Source organism: Blennius ocellaris (genome assembly GCF_963422515.1).
Source record: "Blennius ocellaris genome assembly, chromosome: 17".
Taxonomy (NCBI): domain Eukaryota; kingdom Metazoa; phylum Chordata; class Actinopteri; order Blenniiformes; family Blenniidae; genus Blennius; species Blennius ocellaris.
In genome coordinates, this window is record NC_137666.1 from 22626196 (window position 1) to 22653523 (window position 27328).

Below are 27328 nucleotides of genomic sequence, written 5' to 3' on the forward strand. Positions count from 1 at the left end.
GCTGCAGCACATCAGGAGGCCGCAGCACACCAGGCCAGGGAGGTGAACAGAGGGTATGACCAGCAGCCTCCCTACCTGACGGAGGTCCGTGCAGGTGGAGGAGAGACGGTAATCAGGGACCAGTCTACGTCTGCTGGGTTCCTCTTCCACAACGTTCTGATGTTCGATCTGGACTGAGACGTCTCACTTCAACCGTCAAAATAAAACACTACAACAGCAAAGATGAAAGCTTTTATTTTGATATAAAAGTGGAGGTACAGTACCGAGGTAGAACCAGAACTGAGATCAGTTGTTCCTCTATGTGGAGGTTCTAGGTTCAGACTAACTGGTCCTCTATGTGGAGGTTCTAGGTTCTAGGTTCAGACTAACGGGTCCAGAACTGAGATCAGGCCATAAAAAGACTTTTAATTTGAAACACCTCTAAGAAGGTTTTTAACAAAGTGACTGAATTGATGAGGGTTTGTCCTCACATGTTAGAATGAAGGTCCTGGAAGACCTGTCCAGACCCACTAGGGGGAGCTCAGGGTCCAGGAGGGCAGAAAGACCAGGACACGGGTCCCTGCAGGACCAGGGAGGCAGAAAGACCAGGACACGGGTCCCTGCAGGACCAGGAGGGCAGAAAGACCAGGAGACGGGTCCCTGCAGGACCAGACCACCTGAGCAGGTCCTGAGAAACTGGCTGGGACCAGCAAGGTGGTGGACTTTAAGAGTTTCCCCAGAGTTCACGTCGCCCAGCGGTGCTGGTCCTTCAGCGGCCCCCCCTCTGCAGGTCCTGGTCCAGGAAGAGGGAGTAGCAGGACAGGGAGCAGAAGTACTGCAGGACCGGGGCGTGGGTTCCCCCCATGTCGTCCACCAGGACCACGGTGTGGGACACCTGGTGCAGGTTCATGCTCACGGCCGTCTGGACGTAGGAGCCCAGGCAGACCCCCCCACAGTCGCAGGTCTTGGCCAGGTCCAGGTCCTGGCACAGCTGGGCCGGGAGCAGGTGGGGTCCGTACGGGATCCTAGGGGGTCCAGGAGAGACTGTTAGCTGGGTCACAGTGAGGCCAACAAAACACTGTCCAGACCCTCTGGACCAGGACCAGGACCAGCTGTTCTTAATTCCACACAATAAACATCCAGAGTTAAACGTTATATATTTTGCTATATTATATTTCATCCATTTATATTTGATACATTTTGCATCACAGAAATATTTGATCATCTGACGGAAAGTTTCTATGTTTCATCAACGCTGATGACTGACTGGTGTGCTGGGTCTATGGGGGGTCTGGGCCAGGGGTCAGGGGGTCAGGGGGTCTGGGGTCAGGGGTCCAGGTATAGGGGAACATGTTTTAACAATAAGACTGAATATAGAAGAAATGTTGAGCAGTAAAATATTAACTGTTGTAGACAGAGAGAGAGAGACAGAGAGAGAGAGACAGAGACAGAGAGAGAGACAGAGACAGAGAGAGAGACAGAGACAGGGAGAGAGACAGAGACAGAGAGAGAGAGAGACAGAGAGAGAGACAGAGACAGGGAGAGAGACAGAAACAGGGAGAGAGACAGAGACAGGGAGAGAGACAGAGACAGAGACAGGGAGATGGACAGAGACAGAGACAGAGAGAGACAGACAGAGACAGAGACAGAGACAGAGACAGAGAGGGAGAGAGACAGACAGAGAGAGAGACAGAGACAGAGAGAGAGACAGAGACAGAGACAGAGAGAGAGACAGAGACAGACAGAGAGAGACAGAGCCCAACACTCCCCAGACCCAGCCTCCACACCTACACTGTAATACCCTACAACAACTAGAAACCCACCTTGTTAAACAAAGCCTTTCCTCTATGGTCTCTAACATGCTCCCTTTGACCCTGTTTACTACATGTTCTCTATTTCCTTCCTTGTAGCACCTGAAGATCATTTAATGTGAAGTGTGTATAAATAAAATGTATTATTACAATGCCAGCGGCAGCATTTGGCTCTTTTACAAGATAAAGGCGTTGCAGACTGAGGGTGAGTGTTTCCTGCCCCGTCCAGAGGTCATGTGACCCAAACTATCAGAACCCATTAAACTGAGCTTTGTGTGCATGAACTGGTCCTGACTGCCGGCCTCCACGACCTCTGCTGTCCTAAAGTCCAGTCACACTACATTCTCATAATGCAACATGAGCATCTGACGGCTGCTGAGAACCACAGAATTCATCTAAAAAACTGTCAGGTCGACTTTAACTATGAAAAAGAGGAGTGGTTCGGCATCTCGGGACAACTTTACAGAATCAAGTGTAAACAAAGGGTGAAGGAGGAGTCCTGTGGTCCTGGACCAGGCTGACAGAGCAACAGCACTGGACTCCCACCTGAGGCTGGCCACCGCCCTGGACGCCGTCTCCTGCAGCGTGAGGGGGAAGCTGAGCCTCAGCGTGTGGTCCAGGGGGCCGGGCTGGACGAACGGGTTCCCAAACAGGTCCAGGTTCTCCAGACTCAGCCTGCGGAAGTCGGCGGGCAGCGCCGTCAGCTGGTTGTGTGCGGCGGACAGGAGGCGGAGCCTGGACAGCCTCCCGATGTGGAAGGGCAGGCAGACCAGCGCGTTGTCGTCCAGCTTGAGGTGGACCAGGTGTCGCAGCTGGGAGAAGCGGGGGGGCAGGCGGCGCAGCCGGTTCTGGCTGACGTCCAGCAGCTGCAGCGTCTGCTGCAGCGTGGACAGACACAGCGCCTCGCTGAAGGCCTCCAGATGGTTGTTGTGCAGGACCAGCTCCGACAGGCAGCCCAGGTCCCCGATGGTGGCCGGCAGCCTCCGGATGTGGTTGTTGCTCAGGTCCAGCCTCCGCAGGGCTGCAACAGGGTCAAAGGTTAAGCCTGAGGTCAAAGGTTAAGCCTCCGCAGGGCTGCAACAGGGTCAAAGGTGAAGCCTGAGGTCAAAGGTGAAGCCTGAGGTCAAAGGTTAAGCCTCCGCAGGGCTGCAACAGGGTCAAAGGTGAAGCCTGAGGTCAAAGGTGAAGCCTGAGGTTACGTTGAGGAAAGACATTTAGAAACTAGTGAATTATGTCGAGGAAAGACGTTTTAGAAACTAGTGAATTATGTTGAGGAAAGACATTTAGAAACTAGTGAATTATGTTGAGGAAAGACATTTAGAAACTAGTGAATTATGTTGAGGAAAGACGTTTAGAAACTAGTGAATTATGTTGAGGAAAGACATTTAGAAACTAGTGAATGATGTTGAGGAAAGACATTTAGAAACTAGTGAATTATGTTGAGGAAAGACGTTTAGAAACTAGTGAATTATGTTGAGGAAAGACGTTTAGAAACTAGTGAATTATGTCGAGGAAAGACGTTTTAGAAACTAGTGAATTATGTTGAGGAAAGACGTTTAGAAACTAGTGAATTATGTTGAGGAAAGACGTTTAGAAACTAGTGAATTATGTCGAGGAAAGACGTTTTAGAAACTAGTGAATTATGTTGAGGAAAGACGTTTAGAAACTAGTGAATTATGTTGAGGAAAGACATTTAGAAACTAGTGAATTATGTTGAGGAAAGACATTTAGAAACTAGTGAATTATGTTGAGGAAAGACGTTTAGAAACTAGTGAATTATGTTGAGGAAAGACGTTTAGAAACTAGTGAATTATGTTGAGGAAAGACGTTTAGAAACTAGTGAATTATGTTGAGGAAAGACGTTTTAGAAACTAGTGAATGATGTTGAGGAAAGACGTTTAGAAACTAGTGAATGATGTTGAGGAAAGACGTTTAGAAACTAGTGAATTATGTTGAGGAAAGACGTTTAGAAACTAGTGAATTATGTTGAGGAAAGACGTTTAGAAACTAGTGAATGATGTTGAGGAAAGACGTTTAGAAACTAGTGAATTATGTTGAGGAAAGACGTTTAGAAACTAGTGAATGATGTTGAGGAAAGACGTTTAGAAACTAGTGAATGATGTTGAGGAAAGACGTTTAGAAACTAGTGAATGATGTTGAGGAAAGACGTTTAGAAACTAGTGAATTATGTTGAGGAAAGACGTTTAGAAACTAGTGAATTATGTTGAGGAAAGACGTTTAGAAACTAGTGAATTATGTTGAGGAAAGACGTTTAGAAACTAGTGAATTATGTTGAGGAAAGACGTTTAGAAACTAGTGAATTACGTTGAGGAAAGACGTTTAGAAACTAGTGAATGATGTTGAGGAAAGACGTTTAGAAACTAGTGAATTATGTTGAGGAAAGACGTTTAGAAACTAGTGAATTATGTTGAGGAAAGACATTTAGAAACTAGTGAATGATGTTGAGGAAAGACATTTAGAAACTAGTGAATGATGTTGAGGAAAGACGTTTAGAAACTAGTGAATGATGTTGAGGAAAGACGTTTAGAAACTAGTGAATGATGTTGAGGAAAGACGTTTAGAAACTAGTGAATTATGTTGAGGAAAGACGTTTTAGAAACTAGTGAATGATGTTGAGGAAAGACGTTTAGAAACTAGTGAATGATGTTGAGGAAAGACGTTTAGAAACTAGTGAATTATGTTGAGGAAAGACGTTTAGAAACTAGTGAATGATGTTGAGGAAAGACGTTTAGAAACTAGTGAATGATGTTGAGGAAAGACGTTTAGAAACTAGTGAATGATGTTGAGGAAAGACGTTTAGAAACTAGTGAATTATGTTGAGGAAAGACGTTTTAGAAACTAGTGAATGATGTTGAGGAAAGACATTTAGAAACTAGTGAATGATGTTGAGGAAAGACGTTTAGAAACTAGTGAATGATGTTGAGGAAAGACGTTTAGAAACTAGTGAATTATGTTGAGGAAAGACGTTTTAGAAACTAGTGAATGATGTTGAGGAAAGACATTTAGAAACTAGTGAATGATGTTGAGGAAAGACGTTTAGAAACTAGTGAATGATGTTGAGGAAAGACATTTAGAAACTAGTGAATTATGTTGAGGAAAGACATTTAGAAACTAGTGAATTATGTTGAGGAAAGACGTTTAGAAACTAGTGAATTATGTTGAGGAAAGACGTTTTAGAAACTAGTGAATTATGTTGAGGAAAGACGTTTAGAAACTAGTGAATTATGTTGAGGAAAGACGTTTTAGAAACTAGTGAATTATGTTGAGGAAAGACGTTTAGAAACTAGTGAATTATGTTGAGGAAAGACGTTTAGAAACTAGTGAATTATGTTGAGGAAAGACGTTTAGAAACTAGTGAATTATGTTGAGGAAAGACGTTTAGAAACTAGTGAATTATGTTGAGGAAAGACGTTTAGAAACTAGTGAATTATGTTGAGGAAAGACATTTAGAAACTAGTGAATTATGTTGAGGAAAGACGTTTAGAAACTAGTGAATGATGTTCAGGAAAGACGTTTAGAAACTAGTGAATTATGTTGAGGAAAGACGTTTAGAAACTAGTGAATTATGTTGAGGAAAGACGTTTAGAAACTAGTGAATTATGTTGAGGAAAGACATTTAGAAACTAGTGAATTATGTTGAGGAAAGACGTTTAGAAACTAGTGAATGATGTTCAGGAAAGACGTTTAGAAACTAGTGAATTATGTTGAGGAAAGACATTTAGAAACTAGTGAATTATGTTGAGGAAAGACGTTTAGAAACTAGTGAATGATGTTGAGGAAAGACGTTTAGAAACTAGTGAATTATGTTGAGGAAAGACATTTAGAAACTAGTGAATTATGTTGAGGAAAGACGTTTAGAAACTAGTGAATTATGTTGAGGAAAGACGTTTAGAAACTAGTGAATGATGTTGAGGAAAGACGTTTAGAAACTAGTGAATTATGTTGAGGAAAGACGTTTAGAAACTAGTGAATTATGTTGAGGAAAGACGTTTTAGAAACTAGTGAATTATGTTGAGGAAAGACGTTTAGAAACTAGTGAATGATGTTGAGGAAAGACGTTTAGAAACTAGTGAATTATGTTGAGGAAAGACGTTTAGAAACTAGTGAATGATGTTGAGGAAAGACGTTTAGAAACTAGTGAATGATGTTGAGGAAAGACGTTTAGAAACTAGTGAATGATGTTGAGGAAAGACGTTTAGAAACTAGTGAATGATGTTGAGGAAAGACGTTTAGAAACTAGTGAATGATGTTGAGGAAAGACGTTTAGAAACTAGTGAATGATGTTGAGGAAAGACGTTTAGAAACTAGTGAATGATGTTGAGGAAAGACGTTTAGAAACTAGTGAATGATGTTGAGGAAAGACATTTAGAAACTAGTGAATGATGTTGAGGAAAGACGTTTAGAAACTAATGAATGATGTTGAGGAAAGACATTTAGAAACTAGTGAATTATGTTGAGGAAAGACGTTTAGAAACTAGTGAATGATGTTGAGGAAAGACGTTTAGAAACTAGTGAATTATGTTGAGGAAAGACGTTTAGAAACTAGTGAATTATGTTGAGGAAAGACGTTTAGAAACTAGTGAATGATGTTGAGGAAAGACGTTTAGAAACTAGTGAATTATGTTGAGGAAAGACGTTTAGAAACTAGTGAATTATGTTGAGGAAAGACGTTTAGAAACTAGTGAATGATGTTGAGGAAAGACGTTTAGAAACTAGTGAATTATGTTGAGGAAAGACGTTTAGAAACTAGTGAATTATGTTGAGGAAAGACATTTAGAAACTAGTGAATGATGTTGAGGAAAGACGTTTAGAAACTAGTGAATTATGTTGAGGAAAGACGTTTAGAAACTAGTGAATTACGTTGAGGAAAGACGTTTAGAAACTAGTGAATTATGTTGAGGAAAGACGTTTAGAAACTAGTGAATTATGTTGAGGAAAGACGTTTAGAAACTAGTGAATTATGTTGAGGAAAGACGTTTAGAAACTAGTGAATTACGTTGAGGAAAGACGTTTAGAAACTAGTGAATGATGTTGAGGAAAGACGTTTAGAAACTAGTGAATTATGTTGAGGAAAGACATTTAGAAACTAGTGAATTATGTTGAGGAAAGACGTTTAGAAACTAGTGAATTATGTTGAGGAAAGACATTTAGAAACTAGTGAATTATGTTGAGGAAAGACGTTTTAGAAACTAGTGAATTATGTTGAGGAAAGACATTTAGAAACTAGTGAATTATGTTGAGGAAAGACGTTTAGAAACTAGTGAATTATGTTGAGGAAAGACGTTTAGAAACTAGTGAATGATGTTGAGGAAAGACATTTAGAAACTAGTGAATTATGTTGAGGAAAGACGTTTAGAAACTAGTGAATGATGTTGAGGAAAGACATTTAGAAACTAGTGAATTATGTTGAGGAAAGACGTTTAGAAACTAGTGAATTATGTTGAGGAAAGACGTTTTGAAACTAGTGAATGATGTTGAGGAAAGACGTTTAGAAACTAGTGAATTATGTTGAGGAAAGACGTTTAGAAACTAGTGAATTATGTTGAGGAAAGACGTTTAGAAACTAGTGAATTATGTTGAGGAAAGACATTTAGAAACTAGTGAATTATGTTGAGGAAAGACGTTTAGAAACTAGTGAATTATGTTGAGGAAAGACGTTTAGAAACTAGTGAATTATGTTGAGGAAAGACATTTAGAAACTAGTGAATTATGTTGAGGAAAGACGTTTTAGAAACTAGTGAATTATGTTGAGGAAAGACATTTAGAAACTAGTGAATTATGTTGAGGAAAGACGTTTAGAAACTAGTGAATTATGTTGAGGAAAGACGTTTAGAAACTAGTGAATGATGTTGAGGAAAGACATTTAGAAACTAGTGAATTATGTTGAGGAAAGACGTTTAGAAACTAGTGAATGATGTTGAGGAAAGACATTTAGAAACTAGTGAATTATGTTCAAGAAAGACGTTTAGAAACTAGTGAATTATGTTGAGGAAAGACGTTTTAGAAACTAGTGAATTATGTTCAAGAAAGACGTTTAGAAACTAGTGAATTATGTTGAGGAAAGACGTTTTAGAAACTAGTGAATTATGTTCAAGAAAGACGTTTAGAAACTAGTGAATTATGTTCAAGAAAGACGTTTAGAAACTAGTGAATTATGTTCAAGAAAGACGTTTAGAAACTAGTGAATTATGTTCAAGAAAGACGTTTAGAAACTAGTGAATTATGTTCAAGAAAGACGTTTAGAAACTAGTGAATTATGTTCAAGAAAGACATTTAGAAACTAGTGAATGATGTTGAGGAAAGACATTTAGAAACTAGTGAATTATGTTGAGGAAAGACGTTTAGAAACTAGTGAATTATGTTGAGGAAAGACGTTTAGAAACTAGTGAATTATGTTGAGGAAAGACATTTAGAAACTAGTGAATGATGTTGAGGAAAGACGTTTAGAAACTAGTGAATTATGTTGAGGAAAGACGTTTAGAAACTAGTGAATTACGTTGAGGAAAGACGTTTAGAAACTAGTGAATTATGTTGAGGAAAGACGTTTAGAAACTAGTGAATTATGTTGAGGAAAGACGTTTAGAAACTAGTGAATTATGTTGAGGAAAGACGTTTAGAAACTAGTGAATTACGTTGAGGAAAGACGTTTAGAAACTAGTGAATGATGTTGAGGAAAGACGTTTAGAAACTAGTGAATTATGTTGAGGAAAGACGTTTAGAAACTAGTGAATTATGTTGAGGAAAGACATTTAGAAACTAGTGAATTATGTTGAGGAAAGACGTTTAGAAACTAGTGAATTATGTTGAGGAAAGACATTTAGAAACTAGTGAATTATGTTGAGGAAAGACGTTTTAGAAACTAGTGAATTATGTTGAGGAAAGACATTTAGAAACTAGTGAATTATGTTGAGGAAAGACGTTTAGAAACTAGTGAATTATGTTGAGGAAAGACGTTTAGAAACTAGTGAATGATGTTGAGGAAAGACATTTAGAAACTAGTGAATTATGTTGAGGAAAGACGTTTAGAAACTAGTGAATGATGTTGAGGAAAGACATTTAGAAACTAGTGAATTATGTTGAGGAAAGACGTTTAGAAACTAGTGAATTATGTTGAGGAAAGACGTTTTGAAACTAGTGAATGATGTTGAGGAAAGACGTTTAGAAACTAGTGAATTATGTTGAGGAAAGACGTTTAGAAACTAGTGAATTATGTTGAGGAAAGACGTTTAGAAACTAGTGAATTATGTTGAGGAAAGACATTTAGAAACTAGTGAATTATGTTGAGGAAAGACGTTTAGAAACTAGTGAATTATGTTGAGGAAAGACGTTTAGAAACTAGTGAATTATGTTGAGGAAAGACATTTAGAAACTAGTGAATTATGTTGAGGAAAGACGTTTTAGAAACTAGTGAATTATGTTGAGGAAAGACATTTAGAAACTAGTGAATTATGTTGAGGAAAGACGTTTAGAAACTAGTGAATTATGTTGAGGAAAGACGTTTAGAAACTAGTGAATGATGTTGAGGAAAGACATTTAGAAACTAGTGAATTATGTTGAGGAAAGACGTTTAGAAACTAGTGAATGATGTTGAGGAAAGACATTTAGAAACTAGTGAATTATGTTCAAGAAAGACGTTTAGAAACTAGTGAATTATGTTGAGGAAAGACGTTTTAGAAACTAGTGAATTATGTTCAAGAAAGACGTTTAGAAACTAGTGAATTATGTTGAGGAAAGACGTTTTAGAAACTAGTGAATTATGTTCAAGAAAGACGTTTAGAAACTAGTGAATTATGTTCAAGAAAGACGTTTAGAAACTAGTGAATTATGTTCAAGAAAGACGTTTAGAAACTAGTGAATTATGTTCAAGAAAGACGTTTAGAAACTAGTGAATTATGTTCAAGAAAGACGTTTAGAAACTAGTGAATTATGTTCAAGAAAGACGTTTAGAAACTAGTGAATTATGTTCAAGAAAGACGTTTAGAAACTAGTGAATTATGTTCAAGAAAGACATTTAGAAACTAGTGAATGATGTTGAGGAAAGACATTTAGAAACTAGTGAATTATGTTGAGGAAAGACGTTTAGAAACTAGTGAATTATGTTGAGGAAAGACATTTAGAAACTAGTGAATTATGTTGAGGAAAGACGTTTAGAAACTAGTGAATGATGTTGAGGAAAGACATTTAGAAACTAGTGAATTATGTTGAGGAAAGACGTTTAGAAACTAGTGAATTATGTTGAGGAAAGACGTTTAGAAACTAGTGAATTATGTTGAGGAAAGACATTTAGAAACTAGTGAATGATGTTGAGGAAAGACGTTTAGAAACTAGTGAATTATGTTGAGGAAAGACGTTTAGAAACTAGTGAATTACGTTGAGGAAAGACGTTTAGAAACTAGTGAATTATGTTGAGGAAAGACGTTTAGAAACTAGTGAATTATGTTGAGGAAAGACGTTTAGAAACTAGTGAATTATGTTGAGGAAAGACGTTTAGAAACTAGTGAATTACGTTGAGGAAAGACGTTTAGAAACTAGTGAATGATGTTGAGGAAAGACGTTTAGAAACTAGTGAATTATGTTGAGGAAAGACGTTTAGAAACTAGTGAATTATGTTGAGGAAAGACATTTAGAAACTAGTGAATTATGTTGAGGAAAGACGTTTAGAAACTAGTGAATTATGTTGAGGAAAGACATTTAGAAACTAGTGAATTATGTTGAGGAAAGACGTTTTAGAAACTAGTGAATTATGTTGAGGAAAGACATTTAGAAACTAGTGAATTATGTTGAGGAAAGACGTTTAGAAACTAGTGAATTATGTTGAGGAAAGACGTTTAGAAACTAGTGAATGATGTTGAGGAAAGACATTTAGAAACTAGTGAATTATGTTGAGGAAAGACGTTTAGAAACTAGTGAATGATGTTGAGGAAAGACATTTAGAAACTAGTGAATTATGTTGAGGAAAGACGTTTAGAAACTAGTGAATTATGTTGAGGAAAGACGTTTTGAAACTAGTGAATGATGTTGAGGAAAGACGTTTAGAAACTAGTGAATTATGTTGAGGAAAGACGTTTAGAAACTAGTGAATTATGTTGAGGAAAGACGTTTAGAAACTAGTGAATTATGTTGAGGAAAGACATTTAGAAACTAGTGAATTATGTTGAGGAAAGACGTTTAGAAACTAGTGAATTATGTTGAGGAAAGACGTTTAGAAACTAGTGAATTATGTTGAGGAAAGACATTTAGAAACTAGTGAATTATGTTGAGGAAAGACGTTTTAGAAACTAGTGAATTATGTTGAGGAAAGACATTTAGAAACTAGTGAATTATGTTGAGGAAAGACGTTTAGAAACTAGTGAATTATGTTGAGGAAAGACGTTTAGAAACTAGTGAATGATGTTGAGGAAAGACATTTAGAAACTAGTGAATTATGTTGAGGAAAGACGTTTAGAAACTAGTGAATGATGTTGAGGAAAGACATTTAGAAACTAGTGAATTATGTTCAAGAAAGACGTTTAGAAACTAGTGAATTATGTTGAGGAAAGACGTTTTAGAAACTAGTGAATTATGTTCAAGAAAGACATTTAGAAACTAGTGAATGATGTTGAGGAAAGACATTTAGAAACTAGTGAATTATGTTGAGGAAAGACGTTTAGAAACTAGTGAATTATGTTGAGGAAAGACGTTTAGAAACTAGTGAATTATGTTGAGGAAAGACATTTAGAAACTAGTGAATGATGTTGAGGAAAGACGTTTAGAAACTAGTGAATTATGTTGAGGAAAGACGTTTAGAAACTAGTGAATTACGTTGAGGAAAGACGTTTAGAAACTAGTGAATTATGTTGAGGAAAGACGTTTAGAAACTAGTGAATTATGTTGAGGAAAGACGTTTAGAAACTAGTGAATTATGTTGAGGAAAGACGTTTAGAAACTAGTGAATTACGTTGAGGAAAGACGTTTAGAAACTAGTGAATGATGTTGAGGAAAGACGTTTAGAAACTAGTGAATTATGTTGAGGAAAGACGTTTAGAAACTAGTGAATTATGTTGAGGAAAGACATTTAGAAACTAGTGAATTATGTTGAGGAAAGACGTTTAGAAACTAGTGAATTATGTTGAGGAAAGACATTTAGAAACTAGTGAATTATGTTGAGGAAAGACGTTTTAGAAACTAGTGAATTATGTTGAGGAAAGACATTTAGAAACTAGTGAATTATGTTGAGGAAAGACGTTTAGAAACTAGTGAATTATGTTGAGGAAAGACGTTTAGAAACTAGTGAATGATGTTGAGGAAAGACATTTAGAAACTAGTGAATTATGTTGAGGAAAGACGTTTAGAAACTAGTGAATGATGTTGAGGAAAGACATTTAGAAACTAGTGAATTATGTTGAGGAAAGACGTTTAGAAACTAGTGAATTATGTTGAGGAAAGACGTTTTGAAACTAGTGAATGATGTTGAGGAAAGACGTTTAGAAACTAGTGAATTATGTTGAGGAAAGACGTTTAGAAACTAGTGAATTATGTTGAGGAAAGACGTTTAGAAACTAGTGAATTATGTTGAGGAAAGACATTTAGAAACTAGTGAATTATGTTGAGGAAAGACGTTTAGAAACTAGTGAATTATGTTGAGGAAAGACGTTTAGAAACTAGTGAATTATGTTGAGGAAAGACATTTAGAAACTAGTGAATTATGTTGAGGAAAGACGTTTTAGAAACTAGTGAATTATGTTGAGGAAAGACATTTAGAAACTAGTGAATTATGTTGAGGAAAGACGTTTAGAAACTAGTGAATTATGTTGAGGAAAGACGTTTAGAAACTAGTGAATGATGTTGAGGAAAGACATTTAGAAACTAGTGAATTATGTTGAGGAAAGACGTTTAGAAACTAGTGAATGATGTTGAGGAAAGACATTTAGAAACTAGTGAATTATGTTCAAGAAAGACGTTTAGAAACTAGTGAATTATGTTGAGGAAAGACGTTTTAGAAACTAGTGAATTATGTTCAAGAAAGACGTTTAGAAACTAGTGAATTATGTTGAGGAAAGACGTTTTAGAAACTAGTGAATTATGTTCAAGAAAGACGTTTAGAAACTAGTGAATTATGTTCAAGAAAGACGTTTAGAAACTAGTGAATTATGTTCAAGAAAGACGTTTAGAAACTAGTGAATTATGTTCAAGAAAGACGTTTAGAAACTAGTGAATTATGTTCAAGAAAGACGTTTAGAAACTAGTGAATTATGTTCAAGAAAGACATTTAGAAACTAGTGAATGATGTTGAGGAAAGACATTTAGAAACTAGTGAATTATGTTGAGGAAAGACGTTTAGAAACTAGTGAATTATGTTCAAGAAAGACATTTAGAAACTAGTGAATGATGTTGAGGAAAGACATTTAGAAACTAGTGAATTATGTTGAGGAAAGACGTTTAGAAACTAGTGAATTATGTTGAGGAAAGACGTTTAGAAACTAGTGAATTATGTTGAGGAAAGACATTTAGAAACTAGTGAATTATGTTGAGGAAAGACATTTAGAAACGAGTGAGGAAGGATTGTGGAAATGTGAATGAAGTGAACAAGGACATTGAGGACGTGAGTGTCGGAGGCTCCAGTCCAGAGGACGTCCGTACCTTTGAGGGACAGCATGCGCATGTCCACACGGGACAGCTTGCAGTAGGACACCTGCAGCTGCTCCAGGGACGAGGGGAAGCTGGACGTGAGTGGATAGTCCTTCTTGGAGACGATGGACAGTTTCCTCTTGGGCTGCTCCACGTCTCTGGACCGGACCGGCGTCAGGGTGGACAGAGGGAGACTGCTGGACTCGTCCCCCCGGGACGCCAGGCGGGCCGCCGACAGGAAGCTCTTCAAGCTGTTAGAGTCAGCCTGCAGGGGGGAGGGGGGGGGGGGTTAGTCCTGGAAATTTCCTGCTCTCCACCACATCCTGGAAACATCCTGCACACCACCACCACATCCTGGAAATGTCCCACCTTCCTCCAGGGACTGACACACAGTGGTTTTAAAGGACATAATGAACTCCCTGCTGTGAAGGACCATGTGAGGAAGTGGAGGGGGAACGAGGACATGATGTTCAAGGTATTTCTACTGACCACATAAAGAACGGTGGTGAATCTCCTAATTCTAGAAGGTTGAAAGTGAAGGACGTAAGGTTCCTGTAAGGCTGATGTCGTACCTTGCTCAAACAGATGTCAACAGCTGGTTCTTTTAATCTCACAGTGGCTTTTCCTTCGTCCACGAACCAGGTGAAGAATTTCTCGATGTTGTCTTTCAGCTGCAGGAGGAAGAACACCAGGTGAGTCGTCTGATTCTTCCTCATTCAAACGCCCAGAACAAGTGCAGACAGGGAAGCATTTTAAACTTCGTCAACAAGTGTGAAGTCCAGTCAGGATATTAACGCCGAGGTGAGGCAGTGAAAACCAGACGACTCAGGTTTCTGCTCTGCCGCTATGAAGGAAAGACAATTCCTTATTTAACGGGTCGATTGTGGTCAGTCAGTGAGTTTTACTGTTGGCAGGAAAAACTCCAGACTTCTACAAGTGCATCTCAAAAAATACACAACCTATTGTTTACTATTCCTCATAATTTACCAGTCAAACTTATGTTTTTGATTGATCACAGATAAACTGGTATGTGTTGAGCTTTCTTAGTTTCTTATAAGTCACTAAGATCTAAAATAGAGAATCTTTGAACATCTAAAAATCCCTGAATATCAATTTCAACCAGTTATCAGTCATAACAGTCGCTCAAACACTCCTGAAGCTGAACAACTTCACATTATGTGTGGAGCTCAATCACAAATCATATATCATCTGAAATGTTAGTTACACTAATGGCTATGTACTAAATTTTTTTCTTTATTTAACTTAATTTTTTTGTCAGTACATTTGAAAAACTTGATTTTAATGCTCTGACACATTTAGTTCTAAACATCACGTTCCTTCTATTTTTGAATTCTAATTATTCAGTGTCGCAAAACGTATTTAACCTTCAAACACGCATAAAGTTGAACGTGTAGTTTTCTTTACGTCAAGTAAACGTTTAGTCTCTATTGTGTCTATTAAAAAAGAACTTTTGTCACAACTTTTCACATTAAAGGAACTCATGTTAGAGACTTTATCCAAGTGAGCTGAGGAACGTTGAGATCGTTGAAATCACAAGTCAAGGTGAGAGTTTGCTGGTTTAAAATAAGAAATAGTCTGGCTTTGTCCACTTCCAAGGGGAAACTAGGATGACTGGAGAGGCTGGAGCCCCGCCGGGGAGGCTGGAGAGGCCGGAGCCCCGCCGGGGAGGCTGGAGCCCCGCCGGGGAGGCCGGAGCCCCGCCGGGGAGGCTGGAGCCCCGCCGGGGAGGCTGGAGAGGCTGGAGCCCCGCCGGGGAGGCTGGAGAGGCCGGAGAGGCTGGAGCCCCGCCGGGGAGGCTGGAGAGGCCGGAGCCCCGCCGGGGAGGCTGGAGCCCCGCCGGGGAGGCTGGAGAGGCTGGAGCCCCGCCGGGGAGGCTGGAGAGGCCGGAGCCCCCCGGAGCCCCGCCGGGGAGGCTGGAGAGGCCGGAGCCCCGCCGGGGAGGCTGGAGAGGCCGGAGCCCCCCGGAGCCCCGCCGGGGAGGCTGGAGAGGCCGGAGCCCCGCCGGGGAGGCTGGAGAGGCCGGAGCCTCGCCGGGGAGGCTGGAGAGGCCGGAGCCCCGCCGGGGAGGCTGGAGCCCCCCGGAGCCCCCCGCCTCGTCACAGCAGACAGGCTGATTGTATTGGTTCCTGGTTCACCTCGTCTGGAGTCACGCTGAGGTTTGTGGACTGGATGAAGCTCGCGAGGCTCAGACGGTGAAACTAACGGAGACACGGTGCAGCTAGCGGCCTCGCGGGGTCCCGGACCCGGGCCCACCTTGTACTTGGCTCCGGCCCGGTCCTTGCTGGTGCAGATCACCAGGTAGATGTGGCAGCGCGGGCTCGTCTTGTCCGGGTGTTTCCCGATGGACAGCACCGCCCGGGTCCCCCTGCCGCGGCTCTTCAGCCCGAACGACGGCAGCATCCGACTCACCACCTCCACGTCGCACTGCAGCTTCATGGCCGCCGCTTCACTGGAGTCCGGAGGCGGGAGTCCGGAGGCCGGAGGCTGGTGGCGGGAGTCCGGCCGGGACCAACGCTCATAACCGGAGCCGCACTTCCGAGGCGAAGCAGGCGGTAAACTCACATACTGCCGCCCGTCCCGGGGCTCACACAGCGGCCTCCCGCAGCCCGCGGCGCCCCGCCGCAGAGGCACTACTGGCGGCTCCGCACTGTGCCGGAGGCTCAGCGGCTGAGTTTGAGCTGCTAAAGTGGTTAAAAACGCGGCAAAAGTGCCAGTCTGACGCTAAGCTACTGTTAGCACAGTCTGCGCGCGTAGGAAGTGACGTCAGGCAGCGTTTGTCAACTTGTGCCACGTCAGAGGGCGGGGCTTAGTTATTCTGATCCTGAAAGGGGAAGTTGGAGTCGGAAGTGAATTTAGGAAAGTTAATGTGAGCGAGACACTTTTACAATTTGTATTTTGACTTGACTTCTGATGAGATATTTGAGTTTGGAGAAAGATAATTCATAATCCTGAGAAAACATGAAGTTACGGAACTAAGGCAGAATTTCTAGAATAAAAGTCGGAATTTAAAGTGAAACTCAGATTTCAAGACAGTGTCAACATCTTAAAAACAGAAAAAAGTGACTTCCAAGAATAATGAATTCCAGGAAAGATCTAAGATTTCTAAGGCAAAATATCAGAATTTCAAAAAATATTACACATTTTAAGAATATTAAAAATATAGTCAGTATTTGAAGAGAAATAATCTAAATGCCAAGAAAAAAACACTGAATTCTAATTTAAAAATAAAAAAGTCAGACTTTCACATAAAAAAGTCAAACACGAAAGAGAAAAAATATGAATCCTGAATTAAAAGTCAATTTCTAAAACAATAATGTCAGAATTTTAAGTCAGAAAGAAAGAAAGAAATGTGAATCCTTTGGAAAAAGTCTGAACTCTGAATTTCAGATTGTCAGAAAAGTCTGACTTTAATTTGACCTAGTTTTAAGAAAAAGCTGCAATAAGATATCTTTTTTTTTTTTTTTGCCTTTATTCTCCTTAAAAGCAAATAGACAAAACCACAAAAGATAATTATTTCAAGTGCTGTTACTATTTTAGTTGAGAGTGTGATTACTAACAGGGCTTCAATGTAGCATGATGGAGGGATGAATAGTCTCATCCCACAGCAGGCCTCCGGTTTGGGTCCATGTTGAGAATAGAGGTTATAAAGATTGTCTTTACAAAGAGAAATAGTTCATTTAACAAACTTGGATTTTCACTCTTTACAACTCTTGTGGATCCGATGAAAATTGTCTTTGATTGTCTATTGGTTATTTTGTGAAATCTATTATTTTCAATTGTGTATCTTAAATATAGAGCACATATGTCATTGAGCTAAATATTGTGCTTGTAACCAGACAATTTCAGGCTGTTTTATTATTTACATGATTGTGAAGGTGATCATTCCTAAAACAGGGGCACAACATGATTTAATAGTTTTTGTACGTAAAACTTGAATAGAGACCCATTATTGTGTTGATGTATGTAGATTTATTTCACACAGAAAACACATTATTTCTACTGTTATTTAATTCCAGAGATTTGTGCCTGAAAGTCAGAATATGTGTGGCGTGAGACAGATGTAACCTAAAGCTTTATCCTGCAACAAGGAACCAATATGTGAAGAGAATCCAGAAAAGCTGGAGTTAAAATTTTAAAAGAGCTGTGAAAACAAGGAAAGCAGGTTTGTGGTCACATGAACCCAAATGTGAATTGTTGTCTTGTGGTCTGAAGAAGACAGGAACCACACAACCTGTATGTTAAGGGTTTTCCTTATTGTGGTATGAGCAGCCTAAATGTGTGGAAAAGACACCATCAGTGCTGAATAGTGCAGTAGGAGTTATATCAATATCTGCTAGAAGAGGAGGTGTCACACAGTGGAAAACCAGGCCCAGCTTATTAAAATGTAATGTATTAAAATGCCACCCATTGATCATTTTCCACCAAAGAGAACAATTCTATCTTTCACAAGATCTGTTGATTTATTTTGAAGAAGCATCATAAAGCTCTCATGTACTATTGAAAAGTGGGTTCAACATGCTGGAGTTGTGAATGTCTCTGTATCTATAGACTTTACTGTGAACGCCCCGGGCGTTACGTCCTGCTTCTAGTTGTACTGAACGCAGCAGAAGACGGCGAGCTGTGAGGCTGAGCGGGTTGGACATCGTCACCTCACATGATCACAGTCTCAGATGAACTCTGAGCTCCATCGTCTCCATCTCCAGCTCCAGTTTTATAACAAAGGAGGTCATCACGCTCCTAAAACTAGTTGCAAATGTTCAGCAGTTCTAGAAGGAAAACCAGGTTGAAAATACTCAGAACTGAGAGAACCAGAGATCATGTACTTCCAGTGTTGTGAATCTAAAGCGCTTCAAGCACTGAAGAGCAAAATACTGAGAAGTTGTTGCTCCACCTAGTGGTGTCTTTAGGACATATTATAAAAGTGTCCTCTGGCTTGAGGCCGGCCTCAGACTGAAAGGTGGTTTCACCTCCCGTCACAGCACTTGGTGGCGGAGATTAAAGAATGTGTCCATGGAACACTACAGCTGGTCTTGTGATCATGCTTTCTGCCACGTCATTCACAAAAACACACGCTGCAGCAGAGCTGATTCTCTTTGAAATGGAAATAAAACTTCTCTGTGCTCTGAAAATAACACTTAATCCTGACGTGGATCCTCAAGTTCACCGTCACAATGCTGACTCAAAACACCCTCCTTAAATGTCTTTAGTTACTAGAGTCACACAGGCTGACCAGCCATCACATTTTACTCTTTCCAATGACACACAATATGTCGAGACATAGAATGTGTCTCAGGACAAAAAACACAGAGGAAAGATGTGAAGGAGGAAGACACAAACACATAGTGTCAAGACCCAAAGAAACACACAAACACACAAAGGACAGACAGCGAAACCACAACAACAAAGAAGGGATTAACCAAATACACAAATAGAAGTAAAGCGAAGCACCAGTCGACAGCATGTGATTCAAAGATTCAGTAATGTTGAGCCGAGTCTGCAAATGTCTTGTGAAGCTTCATTCATGTGAGCTGCAGAGACACACAAACACGTCCACAGAGGACATGTCCATGTTGTCACCAGTCTGACCTCTTGTCCATGCAGCCCAAGACTGTTACACCAAAGCCTCGTGTCCACGGTGCAGGTTTGAATGTTTCCACTGACTAAAGTACCCCTCACACACACACACACACACACACACACACACACACACACACACACACACACACACACACACACACACACACACACACACACACACACACACACACACACACACACACACACACACACTTTCGTACATAGCGTTGCTGTTTAGTAGATTAGATCTACTACATCTGTTAGATGACATTTGCTGCTTGATTGTGTGATTCATGATATAATTTCTGAATTGTTTATGAATTAATACAATTTTGGAATAAACGCCTTTTAGCTGAATTGATTGATTCCTAGTAATTATTGTGTTTTCATTGTTGACCATTCAGTGGTTTGTAACAGTCTGTGCTCGAATCTCACACCTTCCCTTTTATTTAACATTGTTATATTTAAACAGAAATATTAACTAACTTAAATAAACCTTTTCACAAATGAGACAAAAATTTGGGTATTTGCCATTTCCAGTTTAGCTGGTGGTGCCCCAATTCATGATTAATGAATAAATAATCAATTCAAATGAATACTTTTTTATTAATAGATTATTTTTGATAAACTATTAAGTTAATTAACTATTAGTTAATTAACTATATAAGAATTAACTATCAATAATTAATTAAACTATATTAACTATTAATTAATTTCTCAATTACTTTAGGAGTTAATGAGTAAATTACATTACTTCCATTTATAATTAAAATTTTTCATAAATTACTTCCAGTGATTTATCACTTTCAGTAATCTATTACTTCCAGTAATTCAATGCTAATAACCAACCATAAATCCCAACATAATGGTGCCACGTGGGCAGACTTAACAATAACAAGCTGGAGTTAGCATGTTCACTTCTGCTTTTATTGCTTTTGCTTTCACACCATGTTTCAAAATCCACATAAATGACATCAATGCATTCAATAAATTAATAATAAAATAAAAGGTAAAAAAATACAATACTTGTGTCTTTGGTTCGACTTTGCTGTCTGTTATTCAACTCAGAGACAAACTTGTTAACAGCATGCAGATGCTTATATTTCATGTAGGTTTAACACACCGTGTGCCTCTAAGGGTCAAGTTATTTTTACATACCTATAAAGGTATACCACACACATACAGCATTAATATGTTCAAGCTGATAAAGGTTTTGTAGAAAATTCCGGTGCAGAAGTCGGGGGGGGGTGCTCAGATCATGCAGCGAGGCGGAGACCACACACTGCCATACAACTGGAAGCATTTTCATAAAGACGGTGTGGCACAGGGACCTACAGCAAGGATACTCAACACTGTGACTCCTGTAAATACAAAATAGAAAGTCTCATAAAAAGACTGCTTATTTTAGACTGCAGATGTGTTTGATAGATCTGCTACAAAAGCACCTCTGGACCACAAATCCTCATCAAGTGTTACGAGTCGTCCAACAGCATCCTTGAGCCTGACTGAAGTGACGGTCCTCTGGTCTCTTGTGGACCTTCACAGGTCCGTCTCCACACAGGACGAGTCTCTCCGGACGTAGTAGCGCCTCGCCTCCCCGCCGTCCCCGCCGCCCTCGGCCCGATGCGCGATGAGCACGGGGAAGAAGCGGGCGTCGCTGTAGGTGGGCGGGCTGCTGCTGAGCGCCAGCTGGCCGGAGTCGGAGCGGCAGCACCGCTGCTCCACGCAGCAGGCCTCCGTCAGGTCGCTGCTGCGGCTGCGCCACGCCGCCACGCTGCGCTGCGAGCCGTACATGCGGCACAGGGAGAAGCGGGACGTGTCGGAGGAGAGGTGGGAGTGGAGCGGCGCCCCGCGGCAGGAGAAGATGGAGGAGCAGCTGGAGCTGGTGACGGGCCTCCCGCCTCTGGCCCCGCCACACGGCTCCCGGTCCCCCGGGGCCCCCGGGGCCCGCAGGGCACCGTAGCTGTGAGCCGCCCGGCCGCCGTCCAGCAGGCTGGAGGACGAGGTCTCCTGCAGGGAGTTGGAGTCTGCGGCGTTGATGAGCATGGCCTCGGAGTAGCTGGGAATCACCTGGCGGTTGCAGCGGATGTGCCACTCCATGTCAGTGCTGTCCAGGGTGTCCACCCTGGGGATGGCACAGCCCACGCCCGCCGGCCCGCCCCGGTCCAGGGAGGGGCTGCCCTGGACGTACTGCAGCCCAAACAGCTTCTCGATGCGGTAGTGCACGTAGGCGGTGCGGTACTCCGTGAGCACCCGCAGAGGCCAGGACAGCGTGAGCAGGGCGGCCAGCCAGAAGGCCAGCTGGGACGTGTACCAGGGCGTCCTGCTGGGGTCCACGTAGGCCAGTAGGTTCTCTCTGAAGTCCACATTTCTCAGCTGCATCCCTTCGCGGGCCTCCATGTAATCGTCCAAACCTTCGATTTCAGAGAAGAACCTGGCTCTCTGGTTGAGGTACTCGTTCTCCGGACCGGCCTCGGTGAAGCTGAAACACTTGGTGAAGCGCAGCCGGGTGGCCGGGTGTCCCTCCAGGCCCGCCAGCTCTCTGGAGACGTCCTTCATCCCGCAGTGGCTGAAGTCAAAGTGGCCCTCGGCCACGTGGGTGTTGACCCGGTCGTGGTACACCTGGGTGCTGCTGTAGGCGTCCCCGTTGCGGTAGCGGGTGACCTGCCGCGTGCGGCGCACGAAGTGGTAGCTGATGGCCTTCCACCAGATGCAGGGCTGCGCCCGGCGCATCCGCAGCACGCGCTCGTACACGCTGTCCGTGTCCGCCTTGCACTGCCGCGCGGCCCCGGCCCTGCAGTGCCAGCACTCCAGCAGGTACAGCAGGTAGAGCGTGAGCAGGAAGGCCAGCGGGACGTAGACGTAGCCGTCGGAGCAGGGGCTGTCGTGGTAGATCATGGAGTGGCCCCCCGTGCTGGCCCCGGGGGGGCCCCGCACAGACGACGTGATGGAGGCCGTGAAGGAGGCGGAGCTGAAGCTGATCCTGGTGACCTGGGTCAGCTGGCACCAGGCCAGCGCGCCCAGGCAGCCGTACATCAGCAGGGACAGCAGCAGGCAGCGCCAGTGGGACTCCCGGCAGACACAGGAGCCCAGGGACTGACGGACCGGGCGCTGCTGCAGACACAGGGACAGACACAGGGACAGACACAGGGACAGACACAGGGACAGACACAGGGACAGACACAGGGACAGACACAGGGACAGGAGAGGCACTTAACGCAATGAACTCCTCAAACACGGCAGATTTCATGACTTGCAGGAGAAATGCAAATGAACCTGGCAACACTATAAATTGCAGAGCTTTTCCTTCCCCTGCACAAAGTAAATCAAAGTGAAGAACGCAGAGTCGAGTTGAGTTAATCTGCAGAGTGTTTCTGGACCTCAAAGCACGAAGCAAAGCAATACGACGGAACCTGCCGGAGATCAGTTCTCCCTGCTGGAGGACGTCTACGGTCTGATTCCCCCTGAGACACCAGTAGCTGGCTGAAACCATCCTTTAATGTAAAACCAGACGTCTGTAAGACTCATGACCAATACAACTAGTTTAACCAATCAATCAGCTTGGAGTCACAAAATCCTGCTTCGCTTTCAAAACAGAGAGAACAGTTTATAAAGCTCTGTCTTATAGTGACTAATAATGTATTTTATGTTGCATTGCTGGAATTTAAAAACTACAATTAAGACCCGCTGACATTCCGTTGACATATTTAGCAATAATAGCAATGGAAGAAGATTATTTTCTGAAGCATTGCAGTTTACGTTTGGTTATTTGGTAACGTGCACTAGTTACACTTTTACTTGACTCACATTTATCAGAGGTTAGGGTTAAAAGCTAAGAAATAAAAAGTGTATGTTTACGCTGCAGGGAGCCACTGGAGAAGGGCTACAGAGCCACATGTGCCTCCTGAGCAGTGAGTAACTACTTTCTGTTTGAAGACACTTGTGTATGGTGAAAAGTGAAACAAAGTGTGGCGAGGTATGGTCGTACAATGCCTTGTTTTACGCCACTGAAGGTGGAAACTATACTGAAGCAGTACATGTTGAAGAGAACAACTCTATTGATGTGTACATTGGAAAATTTAAGTTATTTACAAAGACAGTAAACTCAACAAAAGAAATAAACACTTTAAGTGAACAATTAAACTGATTATTTCCACTAAAATATTAATATAAGGGGAAGCTTTTGTCCATTCACGTCATTAAGAGTAAAACAAGGTTGCACACACGCACACACACACACACACACACACACACACACACACACACACACACACACACACACACACACACACACACACACACACACACACACACACACACACACACACACACACACACACACACACACACACACACACACACACACACACGAAGCTTCAGTCCTACAATGAGCAGAGATCAAACGAGGACGTTGACTGGAGGACACTGAAGGTTGTTGTTGTTTGTTGTTTTAAATGAAGATTACAAAGAAACATTGAGAAGTGGTTGTCATGGCGACGTTCCTCCACATGACCTGCCGTTTGACGACCATCTCTTTAATGGATTGAGAGGATTTACACTGACCAGCAGCCATACATCCCTACCGCCACACGGTACCTTCTCACTTATTGACGGAGACAAGGGGGTTCAGGTCTGGTGTGGTGGACATGATGGACATGATGGACATGGTGGACATGATGGACATGGTGGACATGGTGGACATGGTGGACCTTCCAGGAGGCGGAGCCTCGTGACTGCAGACGTTATAGACTACATGGAGACACGCCTGAAAAACGCTGAGTCACGGGTTTGTTTGTTTTTTAATGTGAGTAAAATGTCAGAACTTGTGTAACCCGGTGGAAACCTCAGCCAATCAGGGCCCTCCGGTCCTCACAGAAGCACCAAGTAAGACTCTAGTCACTGTTGTCATGACGACGTCCCTCTGAGTCTCTCAGCAGGACAGGAAGTGACTTCTGGTTGGTAACTGGTCCAAACAGGTTCACCATGCAGACACCAGGTGACTAGTTAGGAGGTTCACCATGCAGACACCAGGTGACTAGTTAGGAGGTTCATCATGCAGACACCAGGTGACTAGTTAGGAGGTTCACCATGCAGACACCAGGTGACTAGTTAGGAGGTTCACCATGCAGACACCAGGTGACTAGTTAGGAGGTTCACCATGCAGACACCAGGTGACTAGTTAGGAGGTTCACCATGCAGACACCAGGTGACTAGTTAGGAGGTTCACCATGCAGACACCAGGTGACTAGTTAGGAGGCTCACCATGCAGACACCAGGTGACTAGTTAGGAGGTTCACCATGCAGACACCAGGTGACTAGTTAGGAGGTTCACCATGCAGACACCAGGTGACTAGTTAGGAGGTTCACCATGCAGACACCAGGTGACTAGTTAGGAGGTTCATCATGCAGACACCAGGTGACTAGTTAGGAGGTTCACCATGCAGACACCAGGTGACTAGTTAGGAGGTTCACCATGCAGACACCAGGTGACTAGTTAGGAGGTTCATCATGCAGACACCAGGTGACTAGTTAGGAGGTTCATCATGCAGACACCAGGTGACTAGTTAGGAGGCTCACCATGCAGACACCAGGTAACTAGTTAGGAGGTTCATCATGCAGACACCAGGTGACTAGTTAGGAGGCTCACCATGCAGACACCAGGTGACTAGTTAGGAGGTTCACCATGCAGACACCAGGTGACTAGTTAGGAGGTTCATCATGCAGACACCAGGTGACCAGTTAGGAGGTTCATCATGCAGACACCAGGTGACTAGTTAGGAGGCTCACCATGCAGACACCAGGTAACTAGTTAGGAGGTTCATCATGCAGACACCAGGTGACTAGTTAGGAGGCTCACCATGCAGACACCAGGTGACTAGTTAGGAGGTTCATCATGCAGACACCAGGTGACTAGTTAGGAGGTTCATCATGCAGACACCAGGTGACTAGTTAGGAGGTTCATCATGCAGACACCAGGTGACTAGTTAGGAGGTTCATCGTGCAGACACCAGGTGACTAGTTAGGAGGTTCATCATGCAGACACCAGGTGACCAGTTAGGAGGTTCACCATGCAGACACCAGGTGACCAGTTAGGAGGTTCACTATGAAGACACCAGGTGACTAGTTAGGAGGTTCATCATGCAGACACCAGGTGACTAGTTAGGAGGTTCACCATGCAGACACCAGGTGACTAGTTAGGAGGCTCACCATGCAGACACCAGGTGACTAGTTAGGAGGTTCACCATGCAGACACCAGGTGACCAGTTAGGAGGTTCACCATGCAGACACCAGGTGACCAGTTAGGAGGTTCACCATGCAGACACCAGGTGACTAGTTAGGAGGTTCACCATGCAGACACCAGGTGACTAGTTAGGAGGCTCACCATGCAGACACCAGGTGACCAGTTAGGAGGTTCATCATGCAGACACCAGGTGACTAGTTAGGAGGCTCACCATGCAGACACCAGGTGACTAGTTAGGAGGTTCACCATGCAGACACCAGGTGACTAGTTAGGAGGTTCACCATGCAGACACCAGGTGACTAGTTAGGAGGTTCACCATGCAGACACCAGGTGACCAGTTAGGAGGTTCACCATGGTCCTCGTCACAATTCCTCATTAATGTAGTGACTCAACACACCATCTGGTGGTGGAAAAATTGTACTGCAATAATGAACGGGCTGCGCAACCGATAGAACAACAGAATGTCACTCATTGTGTGAAATGACGACTGTAATATGTTTAGTTTGAAGTTAATTATCTTCCATACATTGAAATATCAGACTGAGTGATGTTGAAAGTTGCATTTGTGATTTTTAAACAATGCTTTTTCATTTTGTCTGAGCCAGAAAGCTTGAGGACAATTGAAGATATCACATTTACAATTTGACTCTTTTTTCCTGTTATTATATTTTCATCAAATATAAAACCAAGAAGACATGCTGGTCTTAGTAACTAGTGTCGAGTTACTTCCTAACCAATTGACCCTCCAACTGTTGATCTGAATTTAACAGCAGTGATTTATAAAAAATAATAATACACGTCATCAATATTTGCAACTCTGGCAGTGTCGACTTGCTTAAATACTATCGTCTGTATTTAGATTGTAGGGTTTTGTCTTGTTGGCTCTTCTTCTTCGTTGGTATCAACAAATCATCAGATTGGATTCAGTGAGGAAATCAAGCATAACTTCTATTACATAAACTGTGGCTGTAGAATCTGAGCCGTCTGGCCTGTGGACCACACTACCAGGAGTACAACGTTGTATGAAGACAATTACTGTCCTTTTTCTCCATTAATAACCAGAGCCTTGAATTTAAACACCAAGGAATGTCGTGTTGCAGCAGAGAGAATGAACAGAGGAGAGCTGCAGCAATACGTCAGCGACAAGCAGCATTAAAGCTGTGATGTGCTGCATCTCACACTAACGGGGCGATTTGTAAAAACATGCATGGAAAATACTGCAAAACATCACAAATGTAAGACGAGCACCAGGTCATGACTGAAAAACGCCTTAATGTTGATGCTGCACGTAACGTTTGTGAACATATACGCATACACGTGTTTTTGTTAACATAAAGGGGAACATTTGGAGTCGTGCTCTGGACTAATGTGACGGTGGCTTCTACACTTTAAAACATGTATAGAAATCAACATCTCCATTACTGCTAATCAATAATACAATCTCTAATAATTTCACTTTACTTGGGTCAACCTCATTAGTAAAATAAACATTAGTACAACATCTGAACACCATGTATTGTTGACGTCTCCATAAAAGATTGAATATAAAGGTAGAACATTAGATTCTGATAATATAAACAAATCCTCACAAAGGAGTAAAAGTGACCGAAGCCACACATATTTCACAGTTTGTGGTTAAATCATTCTTCTAATAAGCCCAAACGTCAACCTGGAGCAACAACTGGCTGTGAGGAACTCTGCTCTCACAAACATTGAGATTTGTTAAAAACCCTCAAGATTTCAGTATTTGACCCTTTTTATTCCAGAACTTCTTCCATGTTACATCATTGGTTCATTAGAAAACAACACATGGCTTCTTTCCCCAGAAAGATTCATATTTACTGTAAAACATTCATGTTAAACATCCTCTTTGTGTCTGGTCCTGCACCCTGGCCCTGGACCCTGGCCCTGGACCCTGGCCCTGGACTCTGGCCCTGGACTCTGGTCCTGCACCCTGGCCCTGGACCCTGGCCCTGGACCCTGGCCCTGGACCCTGGTCCTGACATGGTCCTGAGGCTCTTCTTCACAACATATTTCAGAACAACGACTCTTTTCCAGAACAATGAAAAAT

At 42.2% G+C, this 27328-nt stretch overlaps 2 protein-coding genes across 3 annotated transcripts in view; both read right to left on the reverse strand.

Moving 5' to 3' along the window:
- Nucleotides 1-255: 255 nt before the first annotated feature.
- Nucleotides 256-16182, reverse strand: lrr1 (leucine rich repeat protein 1). The gene is made up of 5 exons (XM_080512729.1): nucleotides 15693-16182; nucleotides 13991-14089; nucleotides 13431-13683; nucleotides 2337-2811; nucleotides 256-1004 (listed from the first exon to the last, which is right to left on the reverse strand). Exons 1-5 carry the CDS (start codon nucleotides 15873-15875, stop codon nucleotides 749-751), a joined length of 1266 nt encoding a protein of 421 aa, XP_080368855.1. The 5' UTR covers nucleotides 15876-16182; the 3' UTR covers nucleotides 256-748.
- Nucleotides 16183-20039: 3857 nt separating this feature from the next.
- LOC308142364 (transmembrane protein 151B) overlaps nucleotides 20040-27328 on the reverse strand; it is a 7758-nt gene continuing 469 nt past the window's right edge. Inside the window, exon 2 of one of the 2 annotated variants that reach the window (XM_080512727.1) lies at nucleotides 20040-22127. In XM_080512727.1, coding sequence (XP_080368853.1) covers nucleotides 20556-22127 — 1572 coding nt within the window. In that variant the 3' untranslated portion in view covers nucleotides 20040-20555. Of the gene's footprint in view, nucleotides 22131-27328 lie in introns of both variants that reach the window. The other variant, XM_080512726.1, reaches the window with a different exon arrangement.

Coding starts and splice junctions, on each gene's coding strand:
- lrr1 (XM_080512729.1), bottom strand. CDS start 15,875: ATGAAGCTGCAGTGCGACGTGGAGGTGGTGAGTCGGATGCTGCCGTCG. Junction 14,090..15,692: donor GGGCCGGAGCCAAGTACAAG/GTGGGCCCGGGT, acceptor TTCCTCCTGCAG/CTGAAAGACAACATCGAGAA. Junction 1,005..2,336: donor AGGGCGGTGGCCAGCCTCAG/GTGGGAGTCCAG, acceptor TGGACCCCCTAG/GATCCCGTACGGACCCCACC.